The 17,089-nt window shown below is 48.0% G+C and overlaps 1 protein-coding gene across 1 annotated transcript in view; it reads left to right on the plus strand.

Moving 5' to 3' along the window:
- LOC140426985 (short transient receptor potential channel 7) overlaps positions 1–17,089 on the plus strand; it is a 246,113-nt gene that overhangs the window by 220,103 nt on the left and 8,921 nt on the right. Inside the window, exons 9-10 of the mRNA XM_072512340.1 lie at positions 6,185–6,400; positions 6,727–6,810. Coding sequence (XP_072368441.1) covers positions 6,185–6,400; positions 6,727–6,810 — 300 coding nt within the window. The remainder of the gene's footprint in view (positions 1–6,184; positions 6,401–6,726; positions 6,811–17,089) is intronic.

A 17,089-nucleotide genomic window follows, 5' to 3' on the forward strand; every position in this document is an offset into this window, starting at 1 on the left:
GTGGGTTTCCTCCTGGTGCTCTGATTTCCTGCCACAGTCCAAAGATTTGCAGGTTAGGTGGATTGGCCATGCTAAATTGCCCCTTAGTGTCCAAAAGGTTAGGTGGGGTTACTGGGTACCGGGAATAGGGTGGAGGTGTGGGCTTAAGTAGGGTGCTCTCTCCAAGGCCGGTGCAGACTCGATGGGCTGAATGGCCTCCTTCTGCACTGCCAATTCTATGATTCTATGATCCCTTTGATGTGCTACATTTTAACGCATCCTTCAAATTGTTCTCCACTTGTTGATTTGTTGAAAATGGGACTAGGGGCAACACAGTGGCACAGTGGTTAGCACTGCTGCCTATGATGCTGAGGACCCGGGTTCGATCCGGGTGACTGTTCTTGTGGAGTTTTCACATTCTCCCCCTGTCTGCTTGGGTTTCGCCACCACAACCCAAAGATGTTAGGTGGATTGGACACACTAAATTGTTCCTTAATTGGAAAAAAATAATTGGGTACTCTAAATTTATATTAAAAAAAAGAAAATGGGATCAGAATAGATAGGTGCTTGAAGGCCAGTGCAGATACGATGGGCCAAAGAGCCTCTTTTTGTGCTCTATGACTCTGATTCTGGAAGCGTGGCCAAGATCTTCGACAACATGACCTAAATTTTAGGCTTGTTAGGCGAGTGCAATCGATAGGGCCAGAAACTGATGTGAAACCCACTCCAACCCGCAATCAGTTTCCAATAGTGATTAGACGCTGGATAGCCAATTAATGTGCCCCAAGAGAGGCTCAGCATTGCCAATGAGCATGGGGCAAGAAGAGGACTGAGTGTAGATGTGGGTGGGGAGTTTAAAAGGAGCTCTTGAAGACTGATAAATGCTGAGGATTAGCTTCAGCGAGGAGTTGATATTTTCAAAGGGGCAGGTAACAGTGTTGATATCCTATGCAAGAGAATGTGCCTTCAAGCCTTCTGGACCTGGAGCCCATGCCAGGTAGGATGGAAATGTCCGGAACCAATCTGTCCCGTTTTTGGGATGAGTGCCTGTGAGTTCTCCTGGACGGTGTGAGTGCGCGTCAGGAAATATGGTTGCCCAGAGATGGCAAGAGGAGGCCTCCACACTTAACTATCAAGGCATGGACGGAGGTGGAAATTCTGTCATGATGTAGTCTGAAGGAGCTAGATGCAGTGCAGCAAGAGGTTCAGTGACCTCCTGCGCTCTGCCAAGGTGTATATTGAGTCCCCATATAACCATGGAGAGATGTGTTTGTGTGTGACTGCACTCTTGGAGGTTTAAGGTGTGAAGCCCCGAGCTTAATTTTCACATCTGCCTGTACCCTTAAAGACTGCACGTGAGTGTTCGGGATGGCTGTCATGTACGTACATAATGTGATGAGCACCTAAACCCGCATCTTTTGGGGTGGAGGATGGTATGTTCTGGCAGAGGGGAGACTAATGAAAGCACTATTATTGTTACAGGAAAAAAGAAGTCAAATGCACAGGAGTGAGGACAAACGGGTGGTAGTATCCCAAATCTGTTGATACTAAGTCAGACTGAGGAGCATATCCTTGAGATGACTTGTGAACTTGGAGCCAGGTCCATTGGTTCAAAGTGCCCAGTCTACCTCATATTACCCTGGAAGAGTAAGATTTCTCAGATCTTTGAGCCACAAGTGAAGCTAGATGTTTCGCGCTGCTACTATGCAGTAGCAACACCAGTGGTATTCATCACTAACAGGATGCCACCATCAAGTCAAAAAGATGTTCTGTCTATCACACTAATGAGTAATGTGGTATCTGAATTTCAGTGCCAGTGTGATGCTAGGTATGTAGGCCGTACATCCCAAAGACTGGAGGACCATATCAAACAGCATGTCCCAGCGGTTCACAATGAATAAGGTTCAGACTATTCCCAACCAGCCCCTGGTACAAAACTCAAAACAGTGTCCTGCATTACATGTGACTCTGCGATTGGACAACATTTGTTAAATAATCCTCAGTGTGCTATGAATTATGCTGACAACCAATTTAAGAGAATCAGTCAGGTTCATAGTGCGGCATATTTGCGTGTACTGGACGGTACATATATTAATACACAGGGCCCTATTCTTTGCAGACAGAAAGAACATGTACACACATTGTGCCTGTTTTGGCTAAACAAAATAAGTGACCACCAATAACTGACTCATTCTTCAGGGCAATGTCTTGACCAATCAGGTTCAAACTACCTGTTTTCAATTTCAAACATGCTTTGCGGTTAACTATCAATCACCTGGTGCATTCTTCATAGCAATGCCTCTACCACTAACCAGCACTTTCTTCTCATACAGGATAAATTGTTTTCCCTTATATCAGGATCTTGCATAATGTCCTGATGAGCACAAGAGGAAAAGCTTTGACATGTCTCTTCTTTTTTCAGCAATACTCAAGTTCTGCACTACCAAACAAATATTTATAGGATTAAATGTGGCTCAACTATTTCAAACACAGAATGGTGGAATACACACACAGATCTCCCACAGTCCATATTGAACAAATACCAGTATAAAAGCTTAAAATCTCCCAGTATTTCTGCCTCTGATGATTAACCAGCAATCCAGATTGGAATCAATCAATGTGTGAATGTTGGGGGAATTGTGGATCAGTCTTGTCAATGCTAGTTTAATAGTGGAATAACCTGCAAGACTCATTGTTGAGCTCATATATGAAGAATAGAACTTGAGTGAAGCAACTTCATTGCAGTGTTAATGTAAGCCTACTTGTGACACTAATAAGGATTATTATAAGTGATAGATGGCCAGTACTCATGGAAGTGTGGTCTACTCTATCAAGGAAGGGGGAAAGAAAATGGATAAAGAAAATGTGACAAATGGAGAAGTGTGTTAAGCTCGGCAAGCCTGTGTTACAATTCCCATAGAAAACTTTTTTTAAATTTCAACTTCAAAATTCAAATAGCTAAAAAAAATGACCCAACAGGATTTCCCATTTTAAAACCTTTTCTCTGGCAAATGACTAAAAAAAATGGCGAAACCCTATTTTCATTTTCTTTGCAACGTATACTTTAAACTACAGAAAGGAACATTCCCCATTTATATTTATCACCCATTGCACTCTCCATGGCATTACAGTCTATATCGCAAACAGTCCACAGTCGCTCCCAGCTTTCCAATGGGTTCATGTTACCTTGAGTAGTAACTGCAGTCTCCAGGCACTGCCATCAATTTTTAAATCAGTTTCTTAAATCCACTACCAGCAGTAAAGCCTGTCCCAATAATTCGCACTCTCTAGCCATGCCAGGACAAATCTCTCAGAAACTTTTGAGATGCATCCTGCACCTGCTTATGGTAAGTTTGCAAGACTAAGCGGTCTTTTTTCGCTGCTGGGCACACAAAACTGCTGGCTGTCTGTGATAGTCATTGATTTGTAAGGAAACCTGTGAACTGGGCTGGGATTCTCCCCTACCCGACGGGGCGGGGGGTCCCGGCGGGATGGAGTGGCAGGAACCACTCCGGCGTCGGGCCTCCCCAAAGGTGCGGATTTCTCTGCACCTTTAGGGGCCAAGCCCTCACCGTGAGGGGCTAGGCGCGCGCCGGAGTGGTTTGCGCTCCACCGGCTGGCGTGGAAGGCCTTTGGCGCCACGCCAGCCGGGGCCGAAAGGACTTCGCCGGCCGGCGGAAGTCTGAGCATGCGCAGGAGCATCAGCAGCTGCTGACGTCATCCCCGCGCATGCGCAGGATGGGTGTCTCTTACGCGTCAGCCATGGTGAATGCCGTGGCCGAGGCGGAGGGAAAAGAGTGCCCCCACGGCACAGGCCCACCCGCGGATCGGTGGGCCCCGATCGCAGGCCAGGCCACAGTGGGGGCACCCCCCAGGGCCAGATCGCCCTGCGCCCCCCCAGGACCCCAGAGCCCGCCCGCGCTGCCTAGTCCCGCCGGTAAGAGAGGTGGTTTGATTCTCGCCGGCGGGACAGCCATTCCAGCAGCGGGACTTTGGCCCACCGCAGGCTGGAGAATCGGCAGGGGGTGGCCCGCCGACCGGCGCGATTCCCGCCCCCGCCGAATATCCGGTGCCAGAGAATTTGGCAACCGGCAGGGGCGGGATTCACGCCAGCCCCTGGCGATTCACCGACCCGGCAGGGGGTCGGAGAATCCCACCCAGATCTCAAAAATAGCTACCTCTGCACACTGCCACATGGCTATGTGAAACGCATGGCATTTATGCCGAAATGTTGATTAACTATTCTTGGCCCAACCCTCTTTTATCTTAGTATTAAATTGACAGTTTACAGCATAACTGTTTACAGCCCGCTTATTTTCAATACCTCTCTGGGACTTTGGGAGACTTGGAGTCTACCCATTGTGAACCTAGTGACTGCCTCCATTTTCTCTAATTGTGAACATTTTACACCATCACCGCAGCAGCACAAATGTGGCCTCCTTGTGACCTTTTTCTGCTGCAGGCCCGTCGTCAAGCAGACATCTGAACAGTTCATGACCCCCCCCCCCATCCATTTTACCCTAAATTACAAACAGGGTCCCAGAACATATATACCTCATAATTATAACACCTGTGTATTTCTGATAGATATCTCCCCCACCTACTTCCTCCCAACAACACCTATCAATATCCCGTTCCTTTTCAGAAATATAATGCAAGAGAATTTTAATTGAACAGATAGCTCAAATTAATTAATATGTACATTTTGTCACAACTGTTAGACATGAACATTGAAAACTACTTACTCATCATACTGAGAGGCAACAGGATTTTCACTCACAAGTTTGGCAACCTTGATGGTGATGATACCCTCCCTGCCTTCATAGTCTTGGCTTTTTTCGAAATTGGTTGAGTACTTGGATTCAATGATGATAATGTATAAATTAAACTCCCTGCGTATAATGTACTCTTTGCTTTGGGATTACTATATTTACTTGGCATCCAAATTCAGCCTGCATTATCCACTGTTTCACAGCTTTAAAATGGTCACCAGTTACCCCAGCTAATTAACTGATGGAATTCAAAAGAGCAGCTCACAAGTGACTGAATCTGCTTTTCACAGGAGGTCCTATCGATCGATTTCAATGGATTAGTAATTGCTAGAATCTGTGGTTTTCAAACTTTGGAACACAAGATATCCAGGTGGAACATACTGAGAGGGGAATCACAAACAGTTCTAAAAAATTAAGATTCTGCACTGCAGTGATTCTATGCATTGCAAACCATCCTGTTCAATACTTGTCGTGATGGGTGTTCTGATCTACAAACAGGTCAACACGGCTGGAGATGGTGTAACTCTATTTTATTAACAACTCAACTGTAATAACATACTGTAAGCTTGGGTACGTGCATTACCAGCTTATCTGTGGACCCTGTCCTATCACTATCTAGGTGAGGCACTCAGCACATGGTGAATGGCTGAGAGGCAGGCTGTGAGCTCTGTGCTCTGAGCTGGCTGCTGCTAGAATGAGCGGGAACTCTGGTGTCCCCTCTGGTGATTGGCTGCGATGTTGTGTATGCTGGTTGGTCCTACTGTATGTCCATCAGTGTGTCAGTGTGTGTGTGATTGCACCATGATATGCTGATGTATATCATGACAATACTGTGAACCAGATCTTCAACGCACCATTATTATAAATTTTCATGGTACCCACAAGCTGGTTAATGTCTTGAAAATCTCACTTGAAGAACGGGAGAACTAGCCAAAACTACAATAAAAATAGGGTGCACAAGCAAAGATTCAACCATTATTTCAGATGATAGGTGGAGAAATAAATTCGGTCATGACACGAAAACAACTCCCGTCTTTCATACAGTGACTTGTGTCCTTTCATTATCCTATACCGTTAGTAACACAGGTACAGATTTTGTTAATTAGCTTCACATACCATGGTTCCCTCCATAACACATTATATTTGCTTAGGTTCCTAACAGGCTCTTCATAATTTGAAGTAGAATTATACATAGAATTATATGTGGTATATTGAAACAAAAGTAAAGTAGGCTTCATAGCTTTAAGCAAGGTACTGCAATGGTACTAAATGAAAGAAGTGTGAAAAACAAGGTGAATAGACACATCTGATTATCATCAAAACTGGAGCATGAGCTTATACCCAGTGATAGTAAAGTTGAGAAATAATTCACTGCATCATCTACGGTTGAACTGCGGAATATTTATGAACCTGCTATTTTTTTATTCGAACAGGAGGATGCAGATGTTGAGTGGAAATTTGCTCGAGCTAAGCTCTGGTTGTCTTATTTTGATGAAGGAAGAACCTTACCTGCTCCGTTTAACCTGGTGCCAAGTCCAAAATCAGTGTACTACCTTATATTAAAAATAAAAACCTGCCTTATAAATTTGTGCAAATCCAAGGTGCAAAAATCTGAGGGTGACCTTGAAATGGGCATGCTGAATTCTAAGGTAATAGCTGCAATTCTTTTGTGTAGTCGAAAATATTTGTACATGAAAGAAAATTCTGTGCTTTTTAAATTGTCTCCTTTTCACAAGTTGAAATTATTGCTAATCAATCGATTTACAAAGTATTTTAATTCCAAGCCTATTTCCGGTTTTCTGTTCTAAGTAAATCATGGAGAACTTGTATTTTTTGGTGTCCTTATCATGCGATTAAGGACATCTCAAAGTTCTTGACCTCCAACTAATTGTTTTTTTTTTGACATGTAGACACTTTGGTTATATAAGCAAGATAACGCAATGACAAAACAAATTTACGTTCAATTCCATTCCAGCCAGGTCACCATTTTAAATCTAATGCTAGAGGTTCAGAAGGTTGTGGTCTGAAAAAGCCTATTAGCAATCCGACAAGATATCAGGTTAGTAACTGTTGTACTGTACTGTAGATTTACCCAGTTACATTGCTCACACTTCCCTCCAGAGGGAGGTATTATACTGGATTTCACATTTCGTCCCATAGGTTACAAGAATGAAAACCAATTATTTTGAATTAATTAAAACCATCTAATGCACAATCCCTTTGTATTAATGGAATAATAAAATACAATGGCCTGTTTGAATTGGCCATAACCTTTTCTTAAACATAAAAACTTGCATTTATTTAATGCCTTATTCCACCACACATTGTCTTGAAGTGCTTCAGCTACATATAATAGTGAAGTGGCAGGATTATATAGGAAAATACAGCTGCAAAGTGGGATTCCAAAAACCAGAAATTACATGAGTGACTAGTTAATCTGGTTTTGTTGGCATTGAAGAATATTAGCTCAGACACTTGGGAGAACAAACCTCGTTAAATGGTGCCATTGGGTCTTTAGCAATTACGTGAACCACAACTGGCAGACAGGGGCCTTGGTTTAATGCTTCATCCAAAGGATGCTAGCTCTGATAGTGTATCACTTTTTCAGTACTGCACTAAATTGTCTGCTTAATTTTGCATGTTTAACAGTTTGAGTGGGGCTTCAATTCTCCACCATCTGATTGGTGAGAGAGCTTCCAACTGCGTTGTGTAATGCAACATCATTTGACTGTCCCACATAGACAGACCATAAGACCAAGACATAGGAGCAGAGTTAGACCACTTGGCCCATCGAGTCTGCTCAGCTATTCAATCATGCCTGATATTTTTCTCATCCCCATTCTCCTGCCATCTCCCCATAACCCCTGATCCCCTTATTAATCAAGAACCTATCTACCTCTGTTTTAAAGGCACTCAGTGATTTGGCCTCCACAGCCTTCTGCGGCATTCACCAACCTCTGGCTGAAGAAATTCCTCCTCATCTCTGTTTTAAAAGATTGTCCCTTTAGTCTGAGATTGTGCCCTCTGGTTCTAGTTTTTCCTACTAGTGGAAACATCCTCTCCACATCCACTCTATCTAGGCCTTGCAGTGTCCTGTGAGTTTCAATAAGATCCCCTTTCATCCTTCTGAACTCCAACGAGTACAGACCCAGAGTCCTCAACCGTTCCTCATACAACAAGCTTTTCATTCCAGGGATCATTCTTGTGAACCTCCTCTGGACCCTTTCCAAGGCCAGCACATCCTTCCTTCGATACGAGGCCCAAAACTGCTCACAATACTCCAAATGGAGTCTGACCAGAGCATAAAACAGCCTCAGGAGTACATCCCTGGTCTTGTATTCTAGCCCTCTCGACATGAATGCTAACATTGCATTTGCCCTCCTAACTGCCAACTGAACCTGCACGTTAATCTTAAGAGAATCTTGAATAAGGACTCCCAAGTCCCTTTGTGCTTCTGATTTCCTAAGCATGTCCCCATTTAGAAAATGGTCTATGCCTCCATTCCTCCTTCCAAATTTCATAATCTCACACTTTTCCACATAGTATTCCATCTGCCACTTCTTTGCCCACTCTCCTAGCCTGCCCCAGTCCTTCTGCAGCCTGCCTGCGACCTCAATACTACCCTCTACATATCTTTGTATCATCTGCAAACTTAGCAACAGTGCTTTCAGTTCCTTCTTCCAAATCATTAATGTATATTGTGAAAGATTGTGATCCCAGCACCGACCCCTGATATACCACTAGTCATCGGCTGCCATCCTGAAAAATACCTCTTTATCCCCACTCTCTGCCTTCTGCCAGTCAGCCAATCCGCAATGCATGCCAGGATCCTACCCTCAACATCATGGGCTCTTAACTTATTCAACATTCCTATGCGGCACCTTGCCAAAAGCCTTCTGGAAATCTAAATAAATCACGTCCACTGGTTCTCCTTTGTCTAACTTCCTTGTTACCTCCTCAAAGAACTCTAACAGATTTGTCAGACATGACCTCCCCTTGACGAAGCCATGCTGACTCAGTCCTGTTTTATCATACACTTCCAAGTACTCTGCAATTTCACCTTTTTTTTTAGAAAATATTTTATTGAAGCATTTGTAATTTTCACCATTTAACATGTTGGCATTTCTAAAACAACTGGACGGGTCTACGCACAAAATACCCCCTAAAAGAACAACAAACTATAAACCACGTCCCCCACTTCTCCTGCCCTGTCCCCAGTTACCCGTATACTAAGCTCCCTGTCCTTATTTAACATTACCCTACCTCCTGTTTTCCTCCCCCCACCGACCTTTTCCCTTTCACCCCTTACTGCTGACGTTCAATTTTTGTTAAAGAAATTGATGAACGGCTGCCAACTCCGGTCGAATCACTGTTTGATCTTCTCAGAGCGAATTTGATTTTCTCCAGACTGAGAAACCCTACCATATCGCTGACCCACACGCCTGACTTCGGGGCTCGAGTTCCTCCATCTCAGCAAGATCTGTCTCCGGGCCATCATGGAGGAGAAGGCCAGGATATCGGTCACCCTCCCCCACTTTGCCCCCGGATCCTCCGACACCCCAAATATTGCCAATTCTGGACTCAGAGTTACCCTACCTTCCAGGACTTCTGACATAACATCCGCAAATCCCTGCCAGAATTCCCTCAGTTTCGGACATGCCCAAAACATATGAACATGGTTGGCCGGGCTACCCCCACACCGCCCACATCTGTCCTCCACCTCCTCGAAAAATCTATTCATCCGGGCTATCGTTATGTGGACCCTGTGGACTATCTTGAACTGAATCAAGCTAAGTCTAGCACAGGACGAGGATGCATTTACCCTTTTCAAGGCTTTTTCCCACAGTCCAGTTTCCAGCTCCCCTCCTAGTTCCTCTTCCAACTTCCTCTTCACTTCACTGATAGGGGCCCCTTCCCACTCTAACAATTCCCTGTATATCTCCAAAACCTTCCCACCTCCAAGCCCTGTTTTTGACAACACTTTATCCTGTAGTCCCTCAGGGGGAGGCGAGGGAAGCTTGGAACCTGCCTCCGGACAAAGTCTTCACTTGAAGGTACCGAAACCCATTCCTACCCGGCAAATCAAACTCCTCCTCTAATGTCTCCAAGGTCGGAAAGCCCTCCTGGATGAATAGATCCCCAAACCTCTCAATCCCTGCCCACTGCCATACCTTAAAGCCCCTATCCAGCCCCCCCAGGACAAACCGGTGATTGTCACAGATCGGTGACCACACTGATGCCCCCTCCAGTCTCATATGCTGCCTCCATTGCCCCCACACCCTTAGAGCTGCCACCACCACCAGACTTGTAGAGTACCTAGCCGGCAAGAACAGCAAGGGCGCCGTCAGTAAAGCTCCAAACTCGTACCTTTGCAGGATGCTGCCTCCATCCGCTCCCAAACCCACTCCTCCCCCACTACCCACTTCCTGACCATCGATATGTTGGCAGCCCAGTAATAGTTAATAAAGCTCAGGAGAGCCAAGCCCCCTTCTCCGCGGGTCCGTTCCAGGAGTGCCCTCCTTACTCTCGGGGTTTTACCCACCCATATAAACCTCGATATCGCCGCATTCATACTTCTGAAAAAAGCCTTTGGGACAAAACACGGGAAACATTGAAAAAATAAAAGCAGTCTCGGAAGGACCGTCATCTTCTGAACCTGCGTCAGTGGGAGCATGTCCCATCTACAGAAATCCCTTCTCATTTGATCCACTGCTTTGCCCAAATTTAACTTGTGAAGCCGCCCCCAGTCCTTGGCCACTTGAATCCCCAGATACCTAAAACTCCTCCCAACCACTTTAAAAGGTCGCAATTTCACCTTTAATAATGGATTCTAAAATCTTGCCAATGACCGAAGTCAGGCTAACCGGCCTATAATTTCCCGGTCTCTGCCTCCCTCCCTTCTTAAACATTGTAGTTACATCAACTACTTTCCAATCCTCTGGGATCTTTCCTGCCTCCAGTGGTTCCTGAACGATCACCACCAATGCCTCCACAATCTCCTCAGCTATCTCCTTCAGAATCCTGGAATGTAGTCCATCCTGTCCAGGTGATTTATCCACCTTCAGACCTTTCAGTTTCCCCAGCACCTTCTCCTTAGTGATGGCCACTACACTCATTCTCCTGGAGCTCTGGCATCCCACTGGTGTCTTCTGCCATGAAGACTGATGCAAAGTAACTATTCATTTCCTCTGCCATTCTTTTGTTTCCTCTTATTACTTCTCCAGCCTCAATTTGCAGTGGTCCAATGTCTATTTTTGCCACTCTCTTACTTTTTATATATTGAAAATATCTCTTCCTATCTTCTTTTATATTACTAACTAGCTGTCCTTGACTTCCCTCGTCAGCCGTGGATGCCTTGTCCTCCCCTTAGCATGTTTTCTCCTCCTTGGGATGAATTTCTGTTGTGCCTCCCAAATAACCCCCAAAAGCTCCTGCCATTGCTGTTCCACTGTCTTCTCTGCTAGGCTCCCTTTCCAATCAACTCTGGCCAGCTCCTTCCTCATATCTTTGCAGTTACCCTTATTTAATTGTAATACCGTTACATCTGATTCAGCTTCTCCTCTCAAACTGCAGGGTAAATTCTATCATATTGTGGTCACTGTTTGTGGTAGTTGGTATTAGGGGTATTACGGTACCCTGAATAATGCTGTAAGACCATTGGTGTGGGAGGTACTGGAGACTGCTATTTCATTGGTGAAGCCTGCCTGCTGGTTCCGCCCAGTAAGGCGGAGTATAAGAGCCTGTGTCTCCCCAGCAGCTGCATTCTGTACCTGCGCTGCTGGGGGAAACATCTAGTACAACAAAGCCTTCAATTGTCTCCAATCTCGTCTCAGGAGTTATTGATTGAGCATCAATTTATTGTACTAGATTTTAAAGAATGGAGCTCCGAATCAAGCCGGAGTGTCTGCAACTCAGTCCCCACGCGGCAAACTTAGTGGGCAGCACAGTAGCATGGTGGTGAGCACAATTGCTTCACAGCTCCAGGGTCCCAGGTTCGATTCCCGGCTTGGGTCACTGTCTGTGCGGAGTCTGCACGTTCTCCCCGTGTGTGCGTGGGTTTCCTCCGGGTGCTCCGGTTTCCTCCCACAATCTAAAGATGTGCGGGTTAGGTGGATTGGCCATGCTAAATTGCCCTTAGTGTCCAAAATTGCCTTTAGTGTTGGGTGGGGTTACTGGGTTATGGGGATAGGGTGGAGGTGTGGTCTTGGGTAGGGTGCTCTTTCAAAAGAGCCGGTGCAGACTCGATGGGCCGAATGGCCTCCTTCTGCACTGTAAATTCTATGATTCTATGAAACTCAGCGGCAACCTTCAAACACTGGCTGGCATGCTTCAAAGGGTACCTCAGGACGGCCACGACTGAACCAACGGAGGACCAGAAACTGCAAGTTCTCCGCTCGAGGGTGAACCCAGAGATCTACACACTCATCGAGGATGCGGACGATTTCGAGGCCGCATTGACCCTGCTGAAAGGACACTATATTCGCCCTGTAAACCCGGTCTACGCCCGACATCTGCTAGCGATCCCCGGGGAATCGCTGGAGGAGTTCTACCATGCGCTCCTGGTGTTAGGGAAGAACTGTGACTGCCCGCAAGTTTCGGCCAGCGACCACACAGAACCTTTGATCCGGGACGCATTCGTTGCAGGTATGCTGTCCTCCCAAATCCACCAGCGATTGTTGGAGAGAGACACTAGGCCTCAAGGAGGCACAGGCCCTTTCTAGCTCCCTGGATGTGGCCTCCCGAAACGCCCACGCTTACGTTCCCTGACCGCGCGGCAGCCCCTTGGGCAGCGTGGAACCCTCCCCCCCCCCCGCGGCCGACTCCGATGCATCCCCCATCCCCCCACGAGCTTGTGCTACGAAACTGCCAGGCAACCCCGGGCGGCCCCGCTGCTATTTTTGCGGGACAGCCCAGCATCCCCGGCAGCTCTGCCCGGCCCGCTCATCCATCTGCAAAGGGTGCGGCAAAAAGGGCCATTTCGTGGCAGTATGCCAGGCCCGGCTGGTCACCGCGGTCTCCGGGGGCGAATCCGGACCGCCACGTGCGGCCAGCGGGCGCCGCCATCTTCCTTCTTCAGAGCCACGTGCGGCCTCCGAGTACCACCAACTTGTCCCCCGGGGACCACGTGCAACGGATGGGTGCCGCCATCTTGAACACCTCCAGCCACGTGCGACCAGTGGACGCCGCCATCTTGGCTGGACTCTCAGGACCCCGACTCAGGTGACCACACACCGCCCGAGGAAAACATCCAAATTTTGCCACGACTTGCCTCGGTGACCCTAGACCAGTTTTGGCCCTGAACTCTGTCAACTGCGACGATGACCGTGCTCATCAACGGGCATAAAACATCCTGCCTGATCGACTCCGGGAGCAACAAAGAGCTTCATACACTCCAATACAGTAAGACGCTGTTCTCTTCCCATCCACCCAGTCAACCAAAAAATCTCCCTGGCCTCCGGGTCTCACTCGGTAGAGATCAAAGGGTTCTGCATAGCGAACCTCACGATCCAGGGAAGGGAGTTTAAAAATTACCGTCTCTATGTCCTTCCTCACCTCTGCGCTGCCACGCTCATAGGGCTAGACATCCAATGTAACCTCCAGAGCTTAACTTTTAAATTCGGCAGCCCTATACTCCCCTCACTGTCTGCAGCCTCGTGACCCTCAAAGTCGATCCGCCTTCCCTGTTTGCGAACTTCACCCCGGATTGCAAACCCGTCGCCACCAGGAGCAGACGGTGCAGTGCCCAGGGCCGGACCTTCATTAGGTCGGAAGTCCAGTGGTTACTGAAGGAAGGTACTATTGAGGCTAGCAACAGTCCCTGGAGAGCTCAAGTAGTGGTTGTAAAGACCGGGGAGAAGCATAGGATGGTCATCGATTATAGTCAGACCATCAACAGGTATACGCAGCTCGATGCGTACCCTCTCCCCCGCATATCTGATCTGGTCAATCAGATTGCACAATACAAGGTCTTTTCCACGGTGGTTCTAAAATCCGCCTATCACCAGCTCCCCATCCGCCCTAGCGACCGCAAATACACTGCATTCAAAGCAGATGGGCGGCTCTACCACTTCCTAAGGGTTCCCTTCGGTGTCGCAAATGGAGTCTCGGTCTTCCAACTGGAGATGGACCGGATGGCTGACCGGTATGGTTTGCGGACCACGTTTCCGTACCTCGATAACGTCACCATCTGCGGCCACGACCAGCAGGACCACGACACCAACCTCCGAAAATTTCTCCATACCGCAAAAATCCTTAATCTAACATATAACAAGGACAAATGCGTGTTCAGCACCGACCGTCTAGCCATCCTTGGCTACGTAGTGCATGATGGAGTTATAGGCCCAGATCCCGAACGCATGTGCCCCCTCATGGAGTTCCCCCTCCCCCACTGCTCCAAGGCGCTGAAACGCTGCCTGGGACGTTTTTCGTATTATGCCCAGTGGGTTCCCAACTATGAGGAGAAGGCCCTCCCACTAATTCAATCCACAGTTTTTCCCGTCGGCAAAGGCTCGCCAGGCCTTCAGCCGTATCAAAGCGGATGTCGCATAGGCCACGAAGCACGCAATTGACGAATCCTTCCCCTTCCAAGTCGAGAGCGACACATCCGAAGTAGCTCTGGTGGCCATCCTCAACCAAGCTGGCAGACCCGTGGCCTTCTTCTTACGCACCCTCCATGCTTCTGAAATCCGCCACTCCTCAGTTGAAAAGGAGACCCAGGCCATAATAGAAGCTGTGCGGCACTGGAGGCATTACCTGGCCGGCAGGAGATTCACTCTCCTCACTGACCAACGGTCGGTTGCCTTCATGTCCGATAATGCACAGCGGGGCAAGATAAAGAACGATAAGACCTTACAATGGAGGATCGAGGTCTCCACCTACAACTATGAGATCTTGTATCGTCCCGGGAAGCTAAACGTGCCTCCTGATGTCCTATCCCGCGGCACATGTGCCAACGCACAAGTGGACCGCCTCCGGGCCCTCCACGAGGACCTCTGCCACCTGGGGGTCACTCGATTCTTCCATTTCATTAAGACCCGCAACCTGCCCTTCTCCATCGAGGAGGCCAGGGCCGCCACCAGGAATTGCCAAATCTGCGCGGAGTGCAAGCCGCACTTCTACAGGCCAGAGAAAGCGCACCTGATAAAGGCTTCCCGTCCCTTTGAACGCCTCAGTATGGACTTCAAAGGGCCCCTCCCCTCCACCGACCGGAACACGTACTTCCTGAACGTGATTGAAAAGTACTCCCGGTTCCCATTCGCCATCCCCTGCCCCGACATGACCACAGCCACCAGCATAAAAGCCCTCCATAGTATCTTCACGCTGTTTGGTTTCCTCGCCTACATACACAGCGATAGGGGGGCCTCCTTCATGAGCGATGAACTGCGTCAATTCCTGCTCAGCAAGGGCATTGACTCGAGCAGGATGACCAGTTACAACCCCCGGGGAAACGGGCAGGTGGAGAGGGAGAACGGAACGGTCTGGAAGACCGTCCTACTGGCCCTACGGTCCAGGAATCTCCCAGTCTCCCGCTGACAGGAGGTCCTCCCGGATGCTCTCCACTCCATCCGATCACTGCTGTGTACCACGACCAACCAAACACCTCTCGAACGCCTCCTTGTCTTCCCTAGGAAGTCCTCCTCCGGGACCTCGCTCCTGACCTGGCTGGCAGCTCCTGGACCCATCCTGCTCCGCAAACACGTGCGGGTGCACAAGTCGGGCCCATTAGTCGAGAGGGTCCACCTCCTGCACGCTAACCCTCAATACGCCTACGTGGCGTACCCCGACGGCCGACAGGTTACGGTCTCTCTACAAGACCTGCCGCCCGCTGGATCCCCACCCACACCTCCACTACCGACCCCATCCTCCCTCCCACCAGCGCACCCCACAGCCGCCCTGTTCCCAGGTGGATCGGTCCTTCCACTGGTCCCATCTAGGGGTGATGAAGCTGCTGAAGAAGCCAAAGCAACGCTCCCGGAGCCACAGATGCCCGAGCCGGCGCCTGCATCACCGCCGAAGCTACGACAATCGCAGAGGCCGACCAGGGCCGCCGATCGACTAATTGCTTCATTCTGACTGTAAATAGTTGCGGCATGTGTCGAGAAAAACACGATGCTAATGTATACTGGGTACCACAATAACCTACACCTCTACCACTGTATAATGCGAGACCACCACCCCCGTCGGACTCTTTTTTAACAGGGGGTGAATGTGGTAGTCAGTATTAGGGGTATTACGGTACCCTGAATAATGCTGTAAGACCATTGGTGTGGGAGGTACCGGAGACTGCTATTTCATTGGTGAAGCCTGCCTGCTGGTTCCGCCCAGTAAGGCGGAGTATAAGAGCCTGTGTCTCCCCAGCAGCTGCATTCTGTACCTGCGCTGCTGGGGGAAACATCCAGTACAATAAAGCCTTCAATCGTCTTCAATCTCGTTGCAGGAGTTATTGATCGAGCATTACTGCTCCCTAAGGGTTCCTTCACGTTAAGTTCCCTAATCGAGTCTGCCTCATTACACATCACCAAATCCAGGATTGCCTGTTCCCTAGTCGGCTCAGTCACAAGCTACTCCAAAACGCCATCTCTTAGACATTCCACAAATTCCTTTTCTTGGGATCCACTACCAACCTGATTTTCCCAGTCCAGCTACATATTGAAATCCCCCATGATTATTGTAATATTGCCTTTCTGATATGCCTATTCTATCTCCTGATTTATTTTCTGCCCCACATCTTAACTACTGCTAGGGGGCCTGGACATAACTCCCATTAGGGTCTTTTTACTTTTGTAATTCCTCAACTCTACCACAGAGATTCTATGCCTTCTGATATCCCTCCTTGCTATCGATTTATCTTCATTTCTTACTAACAATGCAACCCTGCCCCCTCTGCCCATCTGTCTGTCCTTTCAATAGGACACATATCCTTTGTTATTTAGATCCCAACCCTAATCCCCTTGCAGCCATATCTCTGTGATGCCCACAACATCATACCCGGCAATTTCAATGTGCGCAGCAAGCTCATTTACCTTGTTCCGGAAACAGTGCGCATTTAGGTACAATACCCTCAGTCCTGAATTGACCACCTCCCTTCTCATACTTGTCACCTTTTTTGCTCTGCCAGAGGTTAGATTCCTGTCAATCTCTATACTTTTTGTTCTATGACGTGTTCTGGAAACTTTACTAACCTCTCCTGAGCCCTCGCTCCTTTAACTAGTTGAAAGTCCTCATCATTAACCTGCACTTCGACCCTCTCCTTTAACTTTGATTTTCTAATTCTCCATACAACTGAACCCTCTCCCTACTATTTAGTTTAAAGTCCTGTCTACAGCCCTAGTTATATG

This window comes from Scyliorhinus torazame, chromosome 7, assembly GCF_047496885.1.
Source record: "Scyliorhinus torazame isolate Kashiwa2021f chromosome 7, sScyTor2.1, whole genome shotgun sequence".
NCBI lineage: Eukaryota > Metazoa > Chordata > Chondrichthyes > Carcharhiniformes > Scyliorhinidae > Scyliorhinus > Scyliorhinus torazame.